The following is a 17,977-nucleotide window of genomic DNA, read 5'->3' on the forward strand; positions in this document are numbered from 1 at the left end:
GAACTATTAATTTATAATTTTATAATGTTAACTTTTGCATTCAATTATTTTGACACATTTAAAAAACACTACTCAATGTTAAAAAGGTTCTAGTGCGTCTGTAGTCTGACCTACATTAAAAAACCTGAATTATAACGTAAGTGTAACGAAAACTGTTGAGTAAAAATTATATGATTTAATTTTAAATTAACGTCAACATTTTTAAATGCACCATTTTAATGTCACAGCATTTATATCCTGCATAAATATGATACAAAAACTCCTGAATTGAATGTGCAAAGTAGAAACTGATTTAAAATGTATTCATTCTAACTTTTGTATTAAATTGATTTTTTTTCATAATTTTTATGTTAAAAAAGTAAATCTTTTATTTTTGTCATACAAGTATTTTTTATTTTCCACATTATATTTGAGATGTAGCATTAAGATACATTCAAAAAAATCAGTATTTTATTTTAGTACAAAAGAGAATACCATTATTCTATAAATCTGTAAAACACACATATTACAGTACACACAGTGTAATACTGTGTAAATATTGCTTCCTCAATAACGTGTAGGTCTATAAAGTGCCTCGTAAACACCGCCCATGCCGCTCAGCCTCCTGACAAGAGGAAGTAGTTTGCGTCCTAACTCGTGCGTGTCATGACTCTAAGAAAAAAAGGTGTTGTGAATTATGAATGCCAGTTAGCTGGGCATTAACGGCTGACCACAGCAGACCACAGCTTGACCGCTTTACAGATTAGTGTACAGCATGCAGACACCCTCTCAGTTATTTCCTCAGAAATTCAGCTGTGAATCACTCTGAAGCTCCAAGATTATTCATGCTCATAAACTCCAATAACTGTGATCCAAATTCCATCATTTCTATTCTAAATGAAGGACTTTACTTTTCTTAAAACTAGAATAAAGTCCATAAACTGATCTCAATGGGCATTTCAAAAACAAGACATTCAGGACGCATGCTTGTTTTGTTTTTTTTGCAGGATCTGCTGCAGAAATGCACACAGAAACTAACCTCATACACTACAACTCATGCACAATAAACTCATACACTGTATCTCAAACACTGTAACTGTCACACAGAGTGAAGCTGTTAAGGCCAAATGAACAACAGATGACTGCGTGACAGCAGAGGGCACTGCTGCTGTGCTGACTTTGAGTTACCTGGTCATCTGCAGGTGTTTCTTGCGCAGCACAAGCAGGAACAGAACGAGCAGGCTGATGAGCAGGATGCTGAGGACAGCCAGAGCCGAGATGGCAGCAACGCTTGGATTCATCTCTTTGGCTGCAGATATACAGACAGACGCACAGACAGACGTTGTTACCTCTCAGCACAGTCCTCTCCGATTTCATCAGTTTTCTCAACACAGAACCCTTCCTGTATGGTACTTTCACATTAAAGTTCTTTTATCAAGCGGGTGGCCTCCAACTGTACTTTGCTACAAAGATATACTATAAAAGATCGACATAGAAATTGTGAGCTTCTTGTTGTGTTGAAAGAGGGGTGGATCTCACAATCCTTACTCACTGGTTAACACCTGTTATGACAAGGTGCTAACCAATGAGCTTGCTGCTCCTCTGTGACTAACGGCACCAAAACGTTTCACTGAGTCGCTGCAAGCAGCTGGAAAGAGTTCACTGAGCTCAGCTCCACAGCACAAATCTTCTTCATGTCACACTCACCCTCAGTGGCTGCAGTTCACTTTACTGCCTGCAGGAGTGACTAAAAACATTTTAAATCTTCAAATTAAAGAGCTGCACTTAGTTCAGTTTTCACTTTTAAGATGTTTCAGGGCTCAAATAAAGACAGTCACTGCCCTCCTACGGTGCAGGTAAATGGTGCCACCTACCAACGGTGCTGACGCTGATGTGTGTGGGTTTGCTGGGCGTGCTGTAGCTGAAGCTGGTAACGGTGCAGTTGTAGCTGGACGATGGTATCAAACCAGAAATGGTGACCACGTGGGAGGTGGAGGTCTGCGGCTCAAGGGCCTGAGGAAGAGGAAGAAGAGGTCAGATTTGTAGTCCAGATAAAGACAAAGGGCTGAGCGGCTGCTGACCCCAGCCTGGTGCTGAGCAGTAAGACTGAATCACTAAAACTGTATTTTTGTTTATGACCACATATTTCACATTTTCCAAAACTCTTTGGTGTTTTGTTGTTGTTACTACTATAACCCTGGTTCCAGTATGTGCTTCACTGCTAAATCTGTCAAGACGTTTAAAAAGAAGAAGCTAAAGAAAATTGTACTGTCTTAATTTTCCCAAATATTTCCATGGTTACGTGGAACTTCCTGTTTCTGCAACTCTAATTTTAAATTTGGTCAAACGAGAGACTTCTCACTGGACAGAAACCACCGAGCAGTGCACTCAAGTTTGAATCATTAACAACAGCCTGAAGCTTTCCTTGCCATTCTACGATCAGACATCTTATTGACCTGCATCTCTGCACACGTGTTGCCAAATTACCCTTGGCAGCACTAGGCCTATCTAAATCCTTTTTGTTAGTCTGCTTTTATCGCCTACCTCTTCATATGGAACCATGGATGTGACCAAGTTTCTGTTCTCAAGGTCCAGACCTCCAACACCAGTTCCTGCTAACCTCCCTGCAGTCATTCGCCTTTATTTTACCTGAAAGCTGGACTCATATCAAAAATGTTCTCTTAGCGAGTCAGCTGCTGTACAAACTCACAGCATCCCACAGATACCACGCAGCACATATATGTGATCCACAGCCATCCACAACGAAAACACGCCTCCTTCACCATGTTCTTCATCATCTGCAGAAAAAACCTGTCTGATGACTCCAAAAGCAGCTGTTTTGGAGCACAGCTGGAAACAGCTGTAAGTTTCCTGCTGTCAGAGGCTTTGGGTTCTAACGTGCAGATGACCCGAGAGGTTGTGGTCAAATCATCCAAATGCATCACAGGCAGAAAAATTTTTTCTCTCTTTTTAAAAGTAAAGTAGGATTTATTTCCAAAATAAAAGATTTATTTCACTTTTAAGCTTTCTAATGAGATTAGCTGCAACTGATCCACATAAACACCAACTCGCACCAGCAAACACAGGTGCTGAGCGGCTCTTTGGGACATCATTTTGCTTTCATGATAAAAAAAACTTCCGCCTGCAGACGGTAAACCAGCCATTACACTGAAAGGACGTTAAAAAACAACAAAACACAGTCAGGGATGAAAGCTCGATACGGGAAGAAAACCATGTTTTCTAAACTCTTCTCCTATAGACTTTAAGACTGACAGACGCTCAAAAAATCTGATCAGAAATCAGCTGATTTTTTTCCTTTCAGATGCGAAACAACAGATTTCCCAATTGTTTGCCATTTGTCATTATTTAACTGCTTAAAGGGATATACGCCAGCTGTATAAAAATAATCTTGTTTTACTGTCCCAACAATATCAGGCCGATCGTGCTCTCTCCACCTCAGCTGGTGTGGGTCACATGCAACCAATCACATCAGAGTCCTCACAGATCTGAGTTTGGTCTCAGACTGAAAGTGAAAAGTTTCAACTGGTTTATGGTGCTGAAGAGCTCGAGTTTTGGACCTCCTATAATTTGACGCTGACTCATCCTTTTATATATAATCTGATTCATTTCGAGACACCATGAAAGCTTTTCAACTCGCTGCAGGACACCCCGACCACAAGACCCAGGCATTTCATGACATGTCATCATGTTTTACTGCAGACTTCAGGCTTTGTGTGAGTTTGTTTTGAGTCAGTCTACTCTCAAGTTTTAAACAGCTAAAATAAAAGAAGGAAACAATCAACCATCTCCCTTAGATGTGAACTCACTCTATTCTGCTTTCAGCTTTGATCACACTTTCAGTTCTTTAATTAAAGCCGGCATCCAGCTCGTTAGCTTGGGAACAAACTAAATTTCAAGCCTGCAGGTAAAAACACGTGTTCAGCATCAGCAGCTCGTTATCTCTGCAAACCTGGTCCCCTGTGTCTGTGTCCGGGTTCATTACTGTGTTCAGGGAGCTTCAGTTTGGGATTATTGATTACTGCATTTTATTATTCTTTGGGTCACATGATCAGAAAACTGTTAATACAGATCCCATGTGGCCAATATGAAACAAATTCACCAGCCTGAGAGAGCCTCAATGAATTTATTCACGCTGATGCTCGAAGAAAACGTCTGCGACTTCTGTCATTCCTCCTCTTTGTTTCTACAGCAATTAAAATCTGATTTGCAAAAATCGAACTTTTTAGTTGTAGCAGCTAAAATGAGGCTTGGAGTTCCCCAGGGATCGATCCTCGGTCCTCACTCGATCTGTCTGGTTTATTTCTCATCAGCATGTCATCTCATCTCATGTTTAACAACTTCCACATTTCTGCGGGATTATCTCAGAAACTTTCAGATCAGCAAAACACAAAAGTAGTTCCTTTATTATTGATTTATCTGCGCATCACATTTTTATTTTCACAATTAACAAAAGTTTGGTTGACTTAATGTCTGAACAACATAGAAAAATCTTTGAAATGAATGAATTTGTATGAGTTAAAACAGAAAACACTTGCAGAGCTGAAACTAACTTGTAATCTCGCTCTTTTGTAATCCTTTCCTAATCGTCTCAGACCTGCAGCTGAGGCAATGAAAGCTGATATAGAGCATGGCTGAAGCACTTTTACCTTGAGCTGCTCCTTGCTGGCTTTGCTGGGTCTGCAGAGGACCTGGTAATAGTCGACCACTCCCTCCTCGGTCCACAGCAGAGTCACGGACGAGTGAGTGGCGTTGACGGCATACAGCGATCTGGGAGGAGCCGGCTCTGCAGGAAACAGCAGTGAAAACCCTTCACGAGAGCTTACAGTACAGGACGAACTGCAGTGGTGAACTGCAGGGCCGAGCCGAGCCGAAGCTTGCTAAAGACCCCGCACTTCCTCTGAGGAGGACTGAAATAGTCTGATACGCTCAGAAGGGGAAGTGGAGAAAATGAAGTTTCATGTTCACTCTGTGAGTCTGACCTCAGACCCACAGCACAGATTAACAAGCAGAGAGGCTGCCGCGCGGCGATCAGCACCGAGACGTCTTTCCCACTTACATCCTTCACGTTTTAAAACTCCTGCAGCCCAGTGTTTCATTTTCTCAATTATCTCTCTACAAACTGACAGAAACAGCAAACACGTTTTATACGTCATCCTATCACAAGGACAGAATTTTTACCCCCATGAAAAAGAAGTGCTGCACAGCTCTTCCAAACATCCTGGTTTTATTTTGGATGCTTACATTGTTGTAATTTGCACACAGGAACTAAAGTATTCCAAAAAAAAAAAAAAGCCTGCTCAGTGTCTCACACTCATCTCCTAAATGATCCCAGCCCGTTCTGCTTTGGAGAACCTCTCAGGTTCCTCCAGATCTGCCCCCAGATCGTCCTCAACATACTTCAGTCTGACACGAAGGTGTCTCTTCTGCAGAAGTGGAATTGTTCTCAGTCTGCAGCCTCATTACTCAACATTATAACTTGATAATTTTCTAAATCCACCTCCTGCTTTATGAGCATAACTGATTCTTTTTCTCAGGTCTAAAGTGATTTCTTTGGTTTAATGCGTGATGCTTTCTCAGCAACAGCTCAAACTTTTACTGGAGTTTAATACTGAGTGTAATCCAGAAGCTAACCCTCCCTTTAACTCAATTTTACAGCTCTGAGAATTACAGAGTTAAAGGTCGGCCTTTCAGTGGGGTGAAAATATTGTTCAGTTATAGTGTACTAATATAAATCATTTATGCTTTCTCAAGAAAACTGGGATGATTCTTTTGAAAAAGCACTCTGGGAACTTTGGGGGAGTTAGTCTGTTAGCAGTGAATACCTTTGTATTCTTTGTTTTTCTTAGAGTTATTATATCTTTGTTAATTGCAGTGAATACTCGCTGACCCAGTTTGATGATGTTTGGCGTGGACGTGTTCCTGCTGCGCTCTGTGCATGCCGTCACCGTCAGGTTGTAGATGTCTCCAGGAGGCAGAGGGAGGCTTGCCCGCATCACATTCCGAGTCACCTGACACAGCACCACATGTAAACAACACGTAAACCACATGTAAATAACACTTGAACAGCGTGCACACAGTCAGTCCTGAGTGCCCCCTTCCTCCATCTGATAGGGTCATATTCTGCTCTGCCTCTGTCCCACGCGGAGCTGCTGAAAGATTAACAGTGCAGGTATTTTCCTAAAATATCTTTTTAATCTGCCCTGAATAAAACTAAAAATATCCCTGCAGTAAATCCTCACAGCTGTCTGTGTCTCCGTTTAGTCACTGTGACCGTCTGCTTCCACCACGAACTAACGATTAAATATAAATGATCAGCTCTGAGTGTGGAAGCTTCATTAAACTTCTGCAGACCTGCTGACTCAGTCTTTGTACTCTTATATCTAATTATAATTTTAAATTACATTCAACCTCAAAGACCGAACAGACTGTATATAAAAGATGGACATCACCAATGTGACATTAGCCATTGCTTTGCAAAGCCATGTCCTCTAACCTCCAGCAGAGGCCCCAGCAGTGATGGAGTCCGCAGAAACTCTCAGGTTACATCATTAGGGGTGTGGCCTCTTTGACTGACAGGTGGCTGTAGCTGCCAGCTGTCAGTTAGGCTTACATTTAGCAAACTGGACCTCTGGACTGTGTTTGTGTTGTTGGAGTCTTTTGGAGCATTTTTAATGACATTATCTGACCAATAATAAAGCTGCTGTGAGGTTATTATAGAGACAAACTTTGCTAAACAATGCTAACCAAGTTAGCTAGCATTAGATGATAACTTAGCATTCCACCCTCTTATCCAAACAAAACAAACATTTTAAGAAACAAGAAAACAACGAGCTGGCGCCCAGAATGCTAACAAAACTAATGAATGATGTCATGGTGGCTATGCTCATCTTTTATATACACATTTGACCACATTTGGAAAAGGAAGTGTAATTTTTGGTTTCAGTCCCCGAGGTCAATGCTCATTACTGAGATTTCTATTTCACATAAATTCTTCAAAATAAAGTTACATTTCTCTTGTTTGTTGTGTTTTTGTAAGCTGGTTTAATTGTTTACACATTTATCAGAACTATTAGTAGCAATCTAGTAGAAATGAAGACTGCTTAACATCCTGAATATAGTTGACATCTACACGCCATTTGTATACACTCTCAATTAAACCTCCAACATGGCTTGGGACCCTCAGACACTTGATCACAGAAGCGAGCTCAGGCTACGGTGGTAATTGGACTCGTAGAGCAGCAACGTCTGCAGGTCATTCTCCTGCTGCTAATCAGACCATCGAACCAACCCGAAGGAGAGAGTCAATAACAGCTCCGCTCGACCCTGAAATAATGAGCTGCTGCTGGAGACACACTCATCACCACACAAACGCACAAATACACCTAAAACAGCGAGAACGTGTCTCAGAGTGTCGTGAACACCTAGACAGATGTGTCTGGACTCACGTCAACGGAGTACGTCTTCTCCGGTCCCTTCTTCCCGACAGCGACCACTTGCCAGTGCAGCATCCTTGAGTGCGACAGGTCAATGAAGAGCTCGCCGTATGTCCAGCGGACGTACAGAACGCCATGAGAGTAATCCACAGAGGAGATGTGAGGCGCCTCGGGAGCTGAGAGGAGGAAGAGGAAGGAGACCTGCATCATACGTTTGCAGACACATTAAAGATGTGCCGTCTGGATCTTCACAAGAAATATCAGCAAATAAAAGCCAAAATTTAAAAAAAAAAAACGTAAGAAACAATAAAAATTTATGCGTTTTGTTCTTCATCTGTGAGCTGCATTATCAGTAAACCCAGAAAAAGATATAAAATAAAAACAAAATGAATTAGATCATTAAAAATATACATTTATTTTATTTATTTCTATTTTTATGCATAAATTTTAAATTGTATATTTATTGTATTATTTCAGGGAGTGACCAAATTGAGTAATATTTAAACAAAATTTTAAAAAAAATTTAAAATGTTGAACACTAAAATGTGTTTTAATTTTGAATGTTTTTATTTCTTAATTTATTTTTTATTTATTTTTAGAGCTGATGGATGAATACAGAAGAATAAAAAATATTCATGAAGAAAAAATGGCTTGAAATTATGTGTCTAAATGTCTCTTTATATAAAAACTAAATAAATCAGTAAAAACAAATTTAAAAGTCTATTTATTCTATTTTTAAGTCTAAGTGTGTTTGCTGGATCCTGGCCCAGCCTCCCTCGCAGCGTCCTTGCAGCGGTGAGGCATTACCTGTGACGAAGCTCACGGTGGAGCTTTCGCAGCAGCTGAGCGGTGGGTCACCCCACGTCACCATGGAAACACGGAAATTATAATACCAGGCAGGCAGCAAGTCAGTCACCCTCTGAGAGGAAATAGAGACAAATACGGTGAGGTGGACGTGGCATGGTGCCATGAAATGTTTCCTGTGACGGAGACAGACTGGTTACCACTGAGGCGATGACGGAGGCGGTGGCGGCGATCTCGTAGTAGGTGGTCCACTCAGAGGCAAGCGTGACGGGGTTGAAGAAGAAGGTCTGCAACACGTATTTCCTGAAGGCAACATGGTATGGACGCTGCCAGCTGAGGATCACCGCCGTTGGACTCAGGGGGTAAACGGTGAGCTCGCGCACGCCGGTGGGCTCTGACACAGCACACCGACACAGGCGGGATTTAAGAGTGGAACAGGAAGAACAGGAGCAGTGAACAGGAAGTGGGACTGAAAAAGACGCATAAAGTGATAAAGTGACGCTCACCGATATCGATGATGACGGGCTCCGACGGCGGGCTGATCAGGGGTCCATTGGTGTGATAGACGACCACCCGGTATTGAGCACCCGGCGTCAGGTTGGTGATGATGTCACTCGTCGAGTTTTCCTGTGATTATATAGTTAAACACATATATATGTATTAAATTTTTTTTTTTATTATTTATTCAAAAGACCCCCCCCCTGTGTGAGCTTCAATCTGCGGTGCGCGGCCAGTGATGAGTGCCGTGCCATACCTCGCTGCAGTAGGTGTTCTCCATCCTCTGGCTCAGGCTGGGCTTCAGGCAGGTGGTGGAAACCACTGACACCAGGCTCCCATTGTGGTTCTGCGACGATGGCGCCCAGGAGATGGCAGCGGTGCTCGAGTCCAGCAGCCTGACGCTAACGGCTTGAGGACGCTCTCGCAGGTCCTCCAGCAGCTCGCCGCTGGGACCTGTAACCATTAATAAACCAGCGAAGGAGCAGGTCAACAGGAAGTGGATTACCTTAACAATGACAACACTAGAACAAAGATGCATTTGATTGAATCCATCCTTTATTGCCACACGCTGCTGCATGCGCCATAATCACTTCCTGTACACTTACTGAGGTAGAAGGTGAAGGCAGTGTCGCCACTGCTCTCTCGGGACTCGCAGTCTCCAGACGAGCTCAGTGTGGTCACTTGCACACGGTATATTCCCGGCTCCGTTAACTCTGTAAAGAACTCGTGAGTGCTTTCATCCACCGTCGCTGTTTCTGTCGAGTTACCTGAGGAGCAGAGCGAGAGGTTCAGATGTCAACACGGGAACATCTGAGATGTTCTTTATTCAGCTGCTTCCTGCTTACCATCTCTGTAGATGTAGACGTTGAAACCGTCGTAGCTGGTGGGTGGGCGCGGTGGCAGCCAGCGCAGTTCCAAAAGGATTGGCGGAAGCCTGGTGGGCAGGACAGAAGGCTCGGCAGGGAGTGCCATGGCTGAGCCCGGCTCGTTGGAGTCTTCGTACTCGGGCAGCACGCCATTAACGAACTCCTCATCCTTGTCGGCAGGAGATGGCTCCGTCGGATCCAGCCAGTAGCTCGAAGGCTCTGCCTCCTCCGTGCGGCTGTTGTTCACATCAATGGGGGCGCTCACCGTCAACACTTTTGTGGAGTTGAAGGGGGCGTAAGTGACTCCTATTACCTCATCTGAGGTATTCTCCTCAGCCTGGGTCTCCTCCTCCTCCCGCTCCTCCATCAGTGGGACGTCCCGGGCCTGGCGGGGGGATCGCTGCCCACTATCATGTGGGAGCATGTCGGGGAGCTGACCTGGAGCTGCCCTCTGGCTCAAATGGATGATCTTATAGGAGATGTTGAGGGGAGGGTGGGGCACTGGGGGGAGAGAGGGGAGTGAATTATTCTGAGCAGGAAATGGCTAGTCAGCTCGCCAGACGAAGCTCCTCCCGTCTCATCATACATCACTGTTTAAAAAAATGAGGCAGCAGGTCCTCGCTGGAGGCCTCTGAACCGGGCCGCCATGTTCTCCAGACCTGATCACTGTATTTACTAAGGCAACGATTCCTGAAAGTAGAACTTAGAGCTTCATGCAGGAAGGTCTGCCTCAGAGCCAATCTAATCTACTCAGTACAGAGCAAGCACTGGACTCTCACAGTGGGAGGGGCCTCACCTGTCCGATGATGCAGCGGTGTGTGAGTGATGTCACTGTGGGTCACCAGTGCAGTTTGGTACACGGTGGCCTCTGAGATCAGCTGGAAGGTGATGTTTCGGTAACACATCCCCGGTAACCAGTGCTTAAACACTGTCTTCCCCCTGTAGAAATCTACAAACAACAAGCAGAAAGAAACTGTTAGCACAAAAACACTCTCTTTATTCCTGGAGCTGTGTTAACATCTGTCAGCAGTCAGGACATGAACACCAAAGCACTGAGCGACTATGAGTCTGGAGCAGCTGAAATCAGGTCTGGTCTTTCTCACTCACTATGTGTTAATAGACCCCTCAGCACTGAATCATACTTGTTATTAATCTCTGGCTCTCTTCCACAGCATGTCTTTTACACTGTCTTCCTTCTCACTCCCCCAACCGGTCGCAGCTCCCTGAGCCTGGTTCTGTCAGAGGTTTCTTCCTGTTAAAATGGAGTTTTTCCTTCCCACTGTCGCCAAAGTGCTTGCTCATAGGGGGTCATATGATTGCTAGGTTTTTCTCTGTGTGTATTATTGTAGGGTCTACCTTACAATATGAAGCGCCTTGAGGCGACTGTTGTTGTGATTCGGTGCTTTATAAATAAATTGAATTGAATTGAAATGGAGTTCCTCGGGGGTCAATCCTGGGTCCTCTTTCCTTTATATTTGCCTCCACTGAGGTGTGTGCAGGTAAACTTGAAATAACTTGGTTCAGCTCAATTTAGTTTTATTTATATATAACACCAAATCACAACATCAGTTGTCTCAAGCCGCTTTAAGTGGAATAACGTGCTTTCAGAAATGCTTTCCATTAGAGAAAGGCAAGGGCGCACCAGAGTTCCCCGGAGGATTTCTACCCAATCAGAATCTTCAGTTTGGAAGGGGCCGGGCATTTATTCAGACAGACACATTCTTCTATCGCTACTCACGTGCCTTCACCTCCCAGTGAGACTGTGAACTACAATAACTGTCCTCACATTCAGGCAGAAGGCTCATATTGGTTTACAAAACACTAAATTACACTAAATAGCACCCACTCATACAAACAGAATGAAATGTTCTACCTTTATAGAGCATCGATCGGCGCTCCTGTCCTTCAGCGTAGCTGATGTTGACTCTGCTGAAGACGTTTCTGGTCGGAGGATCGATTTCAAACACCACGCCAGTCTCTGGAGCCTCCTTATAGTCCAATATCTGAGCGCTGCGGACAGGAAGCGGCTCTGAGGAGACAAACGAAACTGAGTCGAACATCACGATCACAGAACTACAGAACAGAGATGTAAGCCCTTTATTTGAACTACATGTCTAATATGCAAAATTTAAAAAATAATAACATTTTCCTAATCCTTGCAACAACAGGTTTTTTTAAGGAGAATTATCCTCATGTTGAGGATAATTCTCCTTCATATACAGGGAGTGCAGAATTATTAGGCAAGTTGTATTTTTGAGGAATAATTTTATTATTGAACAACAACCATGTTCTCAATGAACCCAAAAAACTCATTAATATCAAAGCTGAATGTTTTTGGAAGTAGTTTGTAGTTTGTTTTTAGTTTTAGCTATTTTAGGGGGATATCTGTGTGTGCAGGTGACGATTACTGTGCAGAATTATTAGGCAACTTAACAAAAAACAAATATATACCCATTTCAATTTATTTTTACCAGTGAAACCAATATAACATCTCCACATTCACAAATATACATTTCTGACATTCAAAAACAAAACAAAAACAAATCAGCGACCAATATAGCCACCTTTCTTTGCAAGGACACTCAAAAGCCTGCCATCCATGGATTCTGTCAGTGTTTTGATCTGTTCACCATCAACATTGCGTGCAGCAGCAACCACAGCCTCCCAGACACTGTTCAGAGAGGTGTACTGTTTTCCCTCCTTGTAAATCTCACATTTGATGATGGACCACAGGTTCTCAATGGGGTTCAGATCAGGTGAACAAGGTGGCCATGTCATTAGTTTTTCTTCTTTTATACCCTTTCTTTCCAGCCACGCTGTGGAGTACTTGGACGCGTGTGATGGAGCATTGTCCTGCATGAAAATCATGTTTTTCTTGAAGGATGCAGACTTCTTCCTGTACCACTGCTTGAAGAAGGTGTCTTCCAGAAACTGGCAGTAGGACTGGGAGTTGAGCTTGACTCCATCCTCAACCCGAAAAGGCCCCACAAGCTCATCTTTGATGATACCAGCCCAAACCAGTACTCCACCTCCACCTTGCTGGCGTCTGAGTCGGACTGGAGCTCTCTGCCCTTTACCAATCCAGCCACGGGCCCATCCATCTGGCCCATCAAGACTCACTCTCATTTCATCAGTCCATAAAACCTTAGAAAAATCAGTCTTGAGATATTTCTTGGCCCAGTCTTGACGTTTCAGCTTGTGTGTCTTGTTCAGTGGTGGTCGTCTTTCAGCCTTTCTTACCTTGGCCATGTCTCTGAGTATTGCACACCTTGTGCTTTTGGGCACTCCAGTGATGTTGCAGCTCTGAAATATGGCCAAACTGGTGGCAAGTGGCATCTTGGCAGCTGCACGCTTGACTTTTCTCAGTTCATGGGCAGTTATTTTGCGCCTTGGTTTTTCCACACGCTTCGTGCGACCCTGTTGACTATTTTGAATGAAACGCTTGATTGTTCAATGATCACGCTTCAGAAGCTTTGCAATTTTGAGACTGCTGCATCCCTCTGCAAGATATCTCACTATTTTTGACTTTTCTGAGCCTGTCAAGTCCTTCTTTTGACCCATTTTGCCAAAGGAAAGGACGTTGCCTAATAATTATGCACACCTGATATAGGGTGTTGATGTCATTAGACCACACCCCTTCTCATTACAGAGATGCACATCACCTAATATGCTTAATTGGTAGTAGGCTTTCGAGCCTATACAGCTTGGAGTAAGACAACATGCATGAAGAGGATGATGTGGACAAAATACTCATTTGCCTAATAATTCTGCACTCCCTGTATGCTCCTGTATTACACATAATCAATTAAACAAACCTCAACCACTTTTAAAGCTTAAATCTACAGAATAATCCAGATAAATCAGACTTTTACAGCATTGACTTCTGCAGTCACCGATGATGATCAAGCTAAGAGAATTTGAAGGTAAAAACAGTCTGCTGATTATTTCAGTTGATCGTTTAACTGGTTTTAAAAACATCAGAAAACATCAGAAATGTCCAAAATGACGTTCCAGGTTATTAAAAATGGAAAGCAGTGACTCTCAGGTTTATTTCCTGTAAAGGCCAGCAGCTAAACATGGTGCGATCCTGTAATATCAGAATCAGTGATTTTGAACCCCCAACCCCGTGATTGGAGAGGTTCTTACTCGTGAGCACGGCAACTGTCTTCATGGGGCGGGACCAAGCCTGTCCCCGTCTGAGCAGCAGCCCCACCGTGTAGCAGAGGCCGTGGAAGGAGGCGTTGTACAGCAGAGGCTCGCTGGTGTTTACGAACTGGATCAGGATGGTTCGAGGTTCTCCAGAGATCTGCACCGCATACGCCGTGACGTTCTCCTGCAGGTCTGAGCTATCCAAAGTCGCCACAATCAAACCTTCGTCGTTTACGGTCGCCTGGAACGCCGTCATGCTCTGAAAAAGAAAAATGTGAGCAAACAAAGAGGTTAAAGTTTATTTCAGCTTAGATGAAGCAGCTCCTTTCACTCTGGTGAGGCCCAAACGCACTGGATCCTGCCCCTCAACAGGATTCCCAGAATAGGCCAATCAGAAGAAAGTGGGCTCTCGGATAGGGGTTATTAAAGAGACAGCTTTGTTTAGATAAAGAAGGATTATTATTAACTGTGAATAATGCAGAGCAGCTCTGGTGGAGTCCAGGAAGAAACATGGAACAGAACATGATTTATTTCTGAAAGTTAAGAAATCAAAAGTGAAAACAGCTCAAAAGCTGCACAGCCTCTCACACTTGCCAACAGCCAGCCGTCAGTTTTACCCCCTGCAGTCTCAGTGTCCATGAATATGATTTCCCATCATGCTTTGGCCCCAGAGCTCTAAGAATCAGGCCAAAGAGAAAGAGAAGACACAACACTGAGGATGCAGAGAGGGCTCCCATTGGCTGGTGATCAATTAATGACCAATATTAAACACGTTTGACTGGGTGAAGAGGAGCCTCAGACTGAGCATCGGAGTTCCCGTAATCTCGGCCTGTTTTATTCTATTCTCTTCTTTCTGAGCACAAAGATGATTTGTGTTCTTGTCTCTCCTGTCCTGAGCTGAGCAGGCTGGTCTGCCTTCGTTAAATCTGACATCAGGAGGTCGACTCCCCGCCAAGCACCATCCGTGTGCATAAAGGTCACGCTGCTGATTGAATCACATGATCACAGCACCACACATTTCATTCAGTTACAACCCACTATTTGATACTGGTCACTGATTGGTTCCTGGTCTGAAACAGGAGATGTCAGCTGATTCCACCTTAAAGGAGTTTTTTTTTTCTTCCTGATGATAAAACCATACAGAAGTGTCAAACTAATTCTTGGATTCGTGTGTTTTGGTTCTGTGTATTTATTGTGCCGTCAGTTTCCATGTATCTTATCTAAGAGCGGCTGCGCTCCGGCTGAGGTCGGATCGGTCGGTTAGAGCCTGTGTTTCCTGTTTGTGGATCAGCAGCAGCTCAGTGACACGATTGCCTACAGCAGCTTCATGAAAGCACTGCGACCTGCTGTGACTGCGGAGCAGCAGATTATCCATCCGCACAGAACCTGACCCACATTTCAAACAGTCACGAACGTGTGCTGCACCGAGGCATGATGGAATCTACCCTGACACCGTGACGACGTTAAATATTCAGCGACAAACAGAGAAAGCGAAGCGGGTTAAATGTTAGTAAATGTAAAGTGTAGCAGGAGCTGACCTACATCCAGGAAGGAAACATTTCTGAACCTTTCAGCTGAGAACAACCATTATCCCAACTCCTCCATGCAGGACACAGGCTCTGGTTTTACTGTCTTTTTAGCGCTGTGCTTAATAAGAATACAGTGTAACCTCAATCTAGACTTTACAGACATTTGGATCGCTGAAAAAAAAAACAAACCCTCAGGTTGAAAACATCAATTGAATTCTATTTAAAGAACACAAAAACACACTGTGTAAATACAGTATATATGATCTAAAAATGATAAAACTGTTATCATTCAGTGTTTCACACAAATTCTCTCAAAAAGCCATTAAAGAGATGAGGGAAATGTTCTGTATGATGTATGCAGAATCAAATAAAACTATCAGTTTTATCAAAGAGCCATCTTTGTAATTGCTGTGCCTGATATAAAACTTTTGTATTTTCCTTCAACTGCTGTTAAAACTCTCTGTGAACGACCTCCGCCTACGAAGCTTCACCTCCTCTAACAGCACGCCTCCACATTAGACTGTAGAAGATAAATCTCTCTCTCTCTCTCTATAGAAAGGAGGCAAATAAAAGCTCAGCCTACTCTGGTTTGGCCTTTTAAAATGCCAGGCCGGCACTCTGGCTTAATGACTGCTGTGGTACGGTATTTGGACAGAGCAGGTCCATAAAGATGGGAAGGGAGGTGGGGGAGGAGGTGCTGAGGTCTATTTGTGGAGTTAGATAAAGAAAAAGGAAGAACATAGGTTTGTTTGTGGAAAGGAAACTGACTGTGTGGTGCACCTCATGGCTCGATCCTGGGTCCTCCTCTTTTCTGTACTTACATCAACAGTACATCTAACTGAGCTTTTTCCTGTATGCAGGTGATACTCAACTGTACCTCTTTACTTTCCTGAAGCTGGAAGTCAGGGTATTTGGAGGAAGTTGGATGTTGGATCAAAATGAAATTGTTCTTCTGTCTGTCTAGGTTTTCTGTCATTAAGGTCACGATAATCTAAGGAGCTTGGAAAGCAAGCAGGTGGCAGGTGGACTTCTTTAAATTTCTTGAAGGCATTTCACCTCTTATTCAAGAGGTTTCTTCAGTTCTTAAAATGTGGAAAGTCTTAGCTATCTACAACCTTGTGGAGGTTGCCCTTATTTTGAAAAACAAAACTTTTTTTTTTAGAATTAATTCATGATTATGTCATTTTGTTTTGATTTGATTCATATGTGGAGCATGGCTCTCATTGTTTAGAGCTTAATCAATAACCTGATGGAGGTGGTAGATGAGCTGATCCTAATGGGAACACGAACCTCCAGAACATATTTAATCACAATCCACAAGCCGCTTTCTACTTTCTAAATTAAAGGGTACCTATTCTTTATTTTCTTATTATCTGTCGTGGATATATTGTTTCACTGTAGTACACCTCATAACCTCTGGGTGCTGCCCCTCTGCATGCCTGTCAAGTTAGTCAATCAGAAGATAGTGTGCTTTCAGGGAGAAGCTAAAACAGCTTGTTTCAGAGGACCAATTAAGGGGCTGCACCAATATCCAGTTCAAATTCCAAGAGTAAAAATAAGTTTCAAAATGAGCTGAATGTATATGTCAGCTTCACACAATCAAGTTTTGAAAACTTATTTTAGATGGCAAAAATTGATACTCAGATATTAATCAATACTTAAATTACAATCTGATCAGACAGCTATTCTGAGTTGAAAGAACCCCTCCCATCACTAACACTAGGCACAGCTTCAGGAGGAAGTTCAGAGGTCAGTGGACAGACCGGTTTGTCTTTATGACCGAAGCAGAAAAGTCGACCAGAAGCTGCACAGAAACAACCTTAAAGTACCAGTCACATAGTTACTGTTGTTACTTCTGTTGTTGTTTGTATTGTTCCAGTCTCTATTTAAAAGAAAAACACTAAAGCCTCTAATTTTTCCTGTGGTACTGCAGTATTCCCATATATGCAATACTCTCTTGGGGATCAGTGATGAGTTAGAAATTCAAGTATCGTGACAACCCGAGCTGTCGCCACATTGCAACCATCGACATCAGCCTGAGTGAGAGTGGAAGAGAAAATCCACACTGACTCATTCAAGGCTCCACTGCTCTGCTGTCGCCATGGCAACAGTGATGAAAGGAGCACCACGTTTAGGGTGGGTGGCGGCGCAGCAGGATTACCACGGAGACGCTGCAGAGCATGGGGGCTCAATGCTACTAATGTACCCCCAGCCCCCACATCGGGCCAGAATCACATGACCCCAGCTGTTTCACTGATCAGCGAGTTTGGTCAATAAGAAGATCCTCTGAGAGCCTGAACATCAAAACCTGCAACACATTTCCTCAGGTTATCTTTAGTTTCACCCACTGTTCACTCATTAACTGTCCAACTAATCCTACAGCTCCAAGACCTACACACTCAGCACCGCTTACACTTTTCCAAAGAGAAAGGTTTTCGATTTCTCTGCAGATCACAGACTTTCTGAGGGTCAAGCACTGCCGTACATACTCAGACAGGAACAAAACAACATCAATGGTCTGTCAGCACTGATCAGTTTTCTTTCAATCAATGTCTGTAACGACACACTGTAAATAAAAGATGGAAGCAGTCACTGGTTTTTGGACTCATCTTAGAAAAAACTGTATGGGAACAACATACAGACGCTGATGCCTGCTAATTGGTAACATCCAAATAAATTCCTAAAACTGGTGCTCAGA

The 17,977-nt window shown here is 43.3% G+C and overlaps 1 protein-coding gene across 3 annotated transcripts in view; it reads right to left on the reverse strand.

Moving 5' to 3' along the window:
• The window catches only part of ptpro (protein tyrosine phosphatase receptor type O), a 42,429-nt gene that overhangs the window by 18,585 nt on the left and 5,867 nt on the right, over window positions 1-17,977 (reverse strand). For all 3 annotated transcript variants that reach the window (XM_085436039.1, XM_085436038.1, XM_085436037.1), the window contains exons 2-15: window positions 13,748-14,009; window positions 11,475-11,630; window positions 10,398-10,550; window positions 9,581-10,102; window positions 9,341-9,502; window positions 8,992-9,188; window positions 8,744-8,864; window positions 8,438-8,631; window positions 8,241-8,352; window positions 7,446-7,609; window positions 5,888-6,008; window positions 4,647-4,783; window positions 1,854-1,992; window positions 1,168-1,288 (exon numbers count right to left, since the gene is read on the reverse strand). In XM_085436039.1, the coding sequence (XP_085292165.1) occupies window positions 1,168-1,288; window positions 1,854-1,992; window positions 4,647-4,783; window positions 5,888-6,008; window positions 7,446-7,609; window positions 8,241-8,352; window positions 8,438-8,631; window positions 8,744-8,864; window positions 8,992-9,188; window positions 9,341-9,502; window positions 9,581-10,102; window positions 10,398-10,550; window positions 11,475-11,630; window positions 13,748-14,009 (2,561 nt within the window). The remainder of the gene's footprint in view (window positions 1-1,167; window positions 1,289-1,853; window positions 1,993-4,646; window positions 4,784-5,887; window positions 6,009-7,445; window positions 7,610-8,240; window positions 8,353-8,437; window positions 8,632-8,743; window positions 8,865-8,991; window positions 9,189-9,340; window positions 9,503-9,580; window positions 10,103-10,397; window positions 10,551-11,474; window positions 11,631-13,747; window positions 14,010-17,977) is intronic.

The sequence above is a fragment of the Copadichromis virginalis genome, linkage group LG17 (assembly GCF_057382275.1).
Source record: "Copadichromis virginalis isolate Kocher_CV1m ecotype Utaka linkage group LG17, C_Virginalis_male_GT1.1, whole genome shotgun sequence".
Classification (NCBI taxonomy): Eukaryota; Metazoa; Chordata; class Actinopteri; order Cichliformes; family Cichlidae; genus Copadichromis; species Copadichromis virginalis.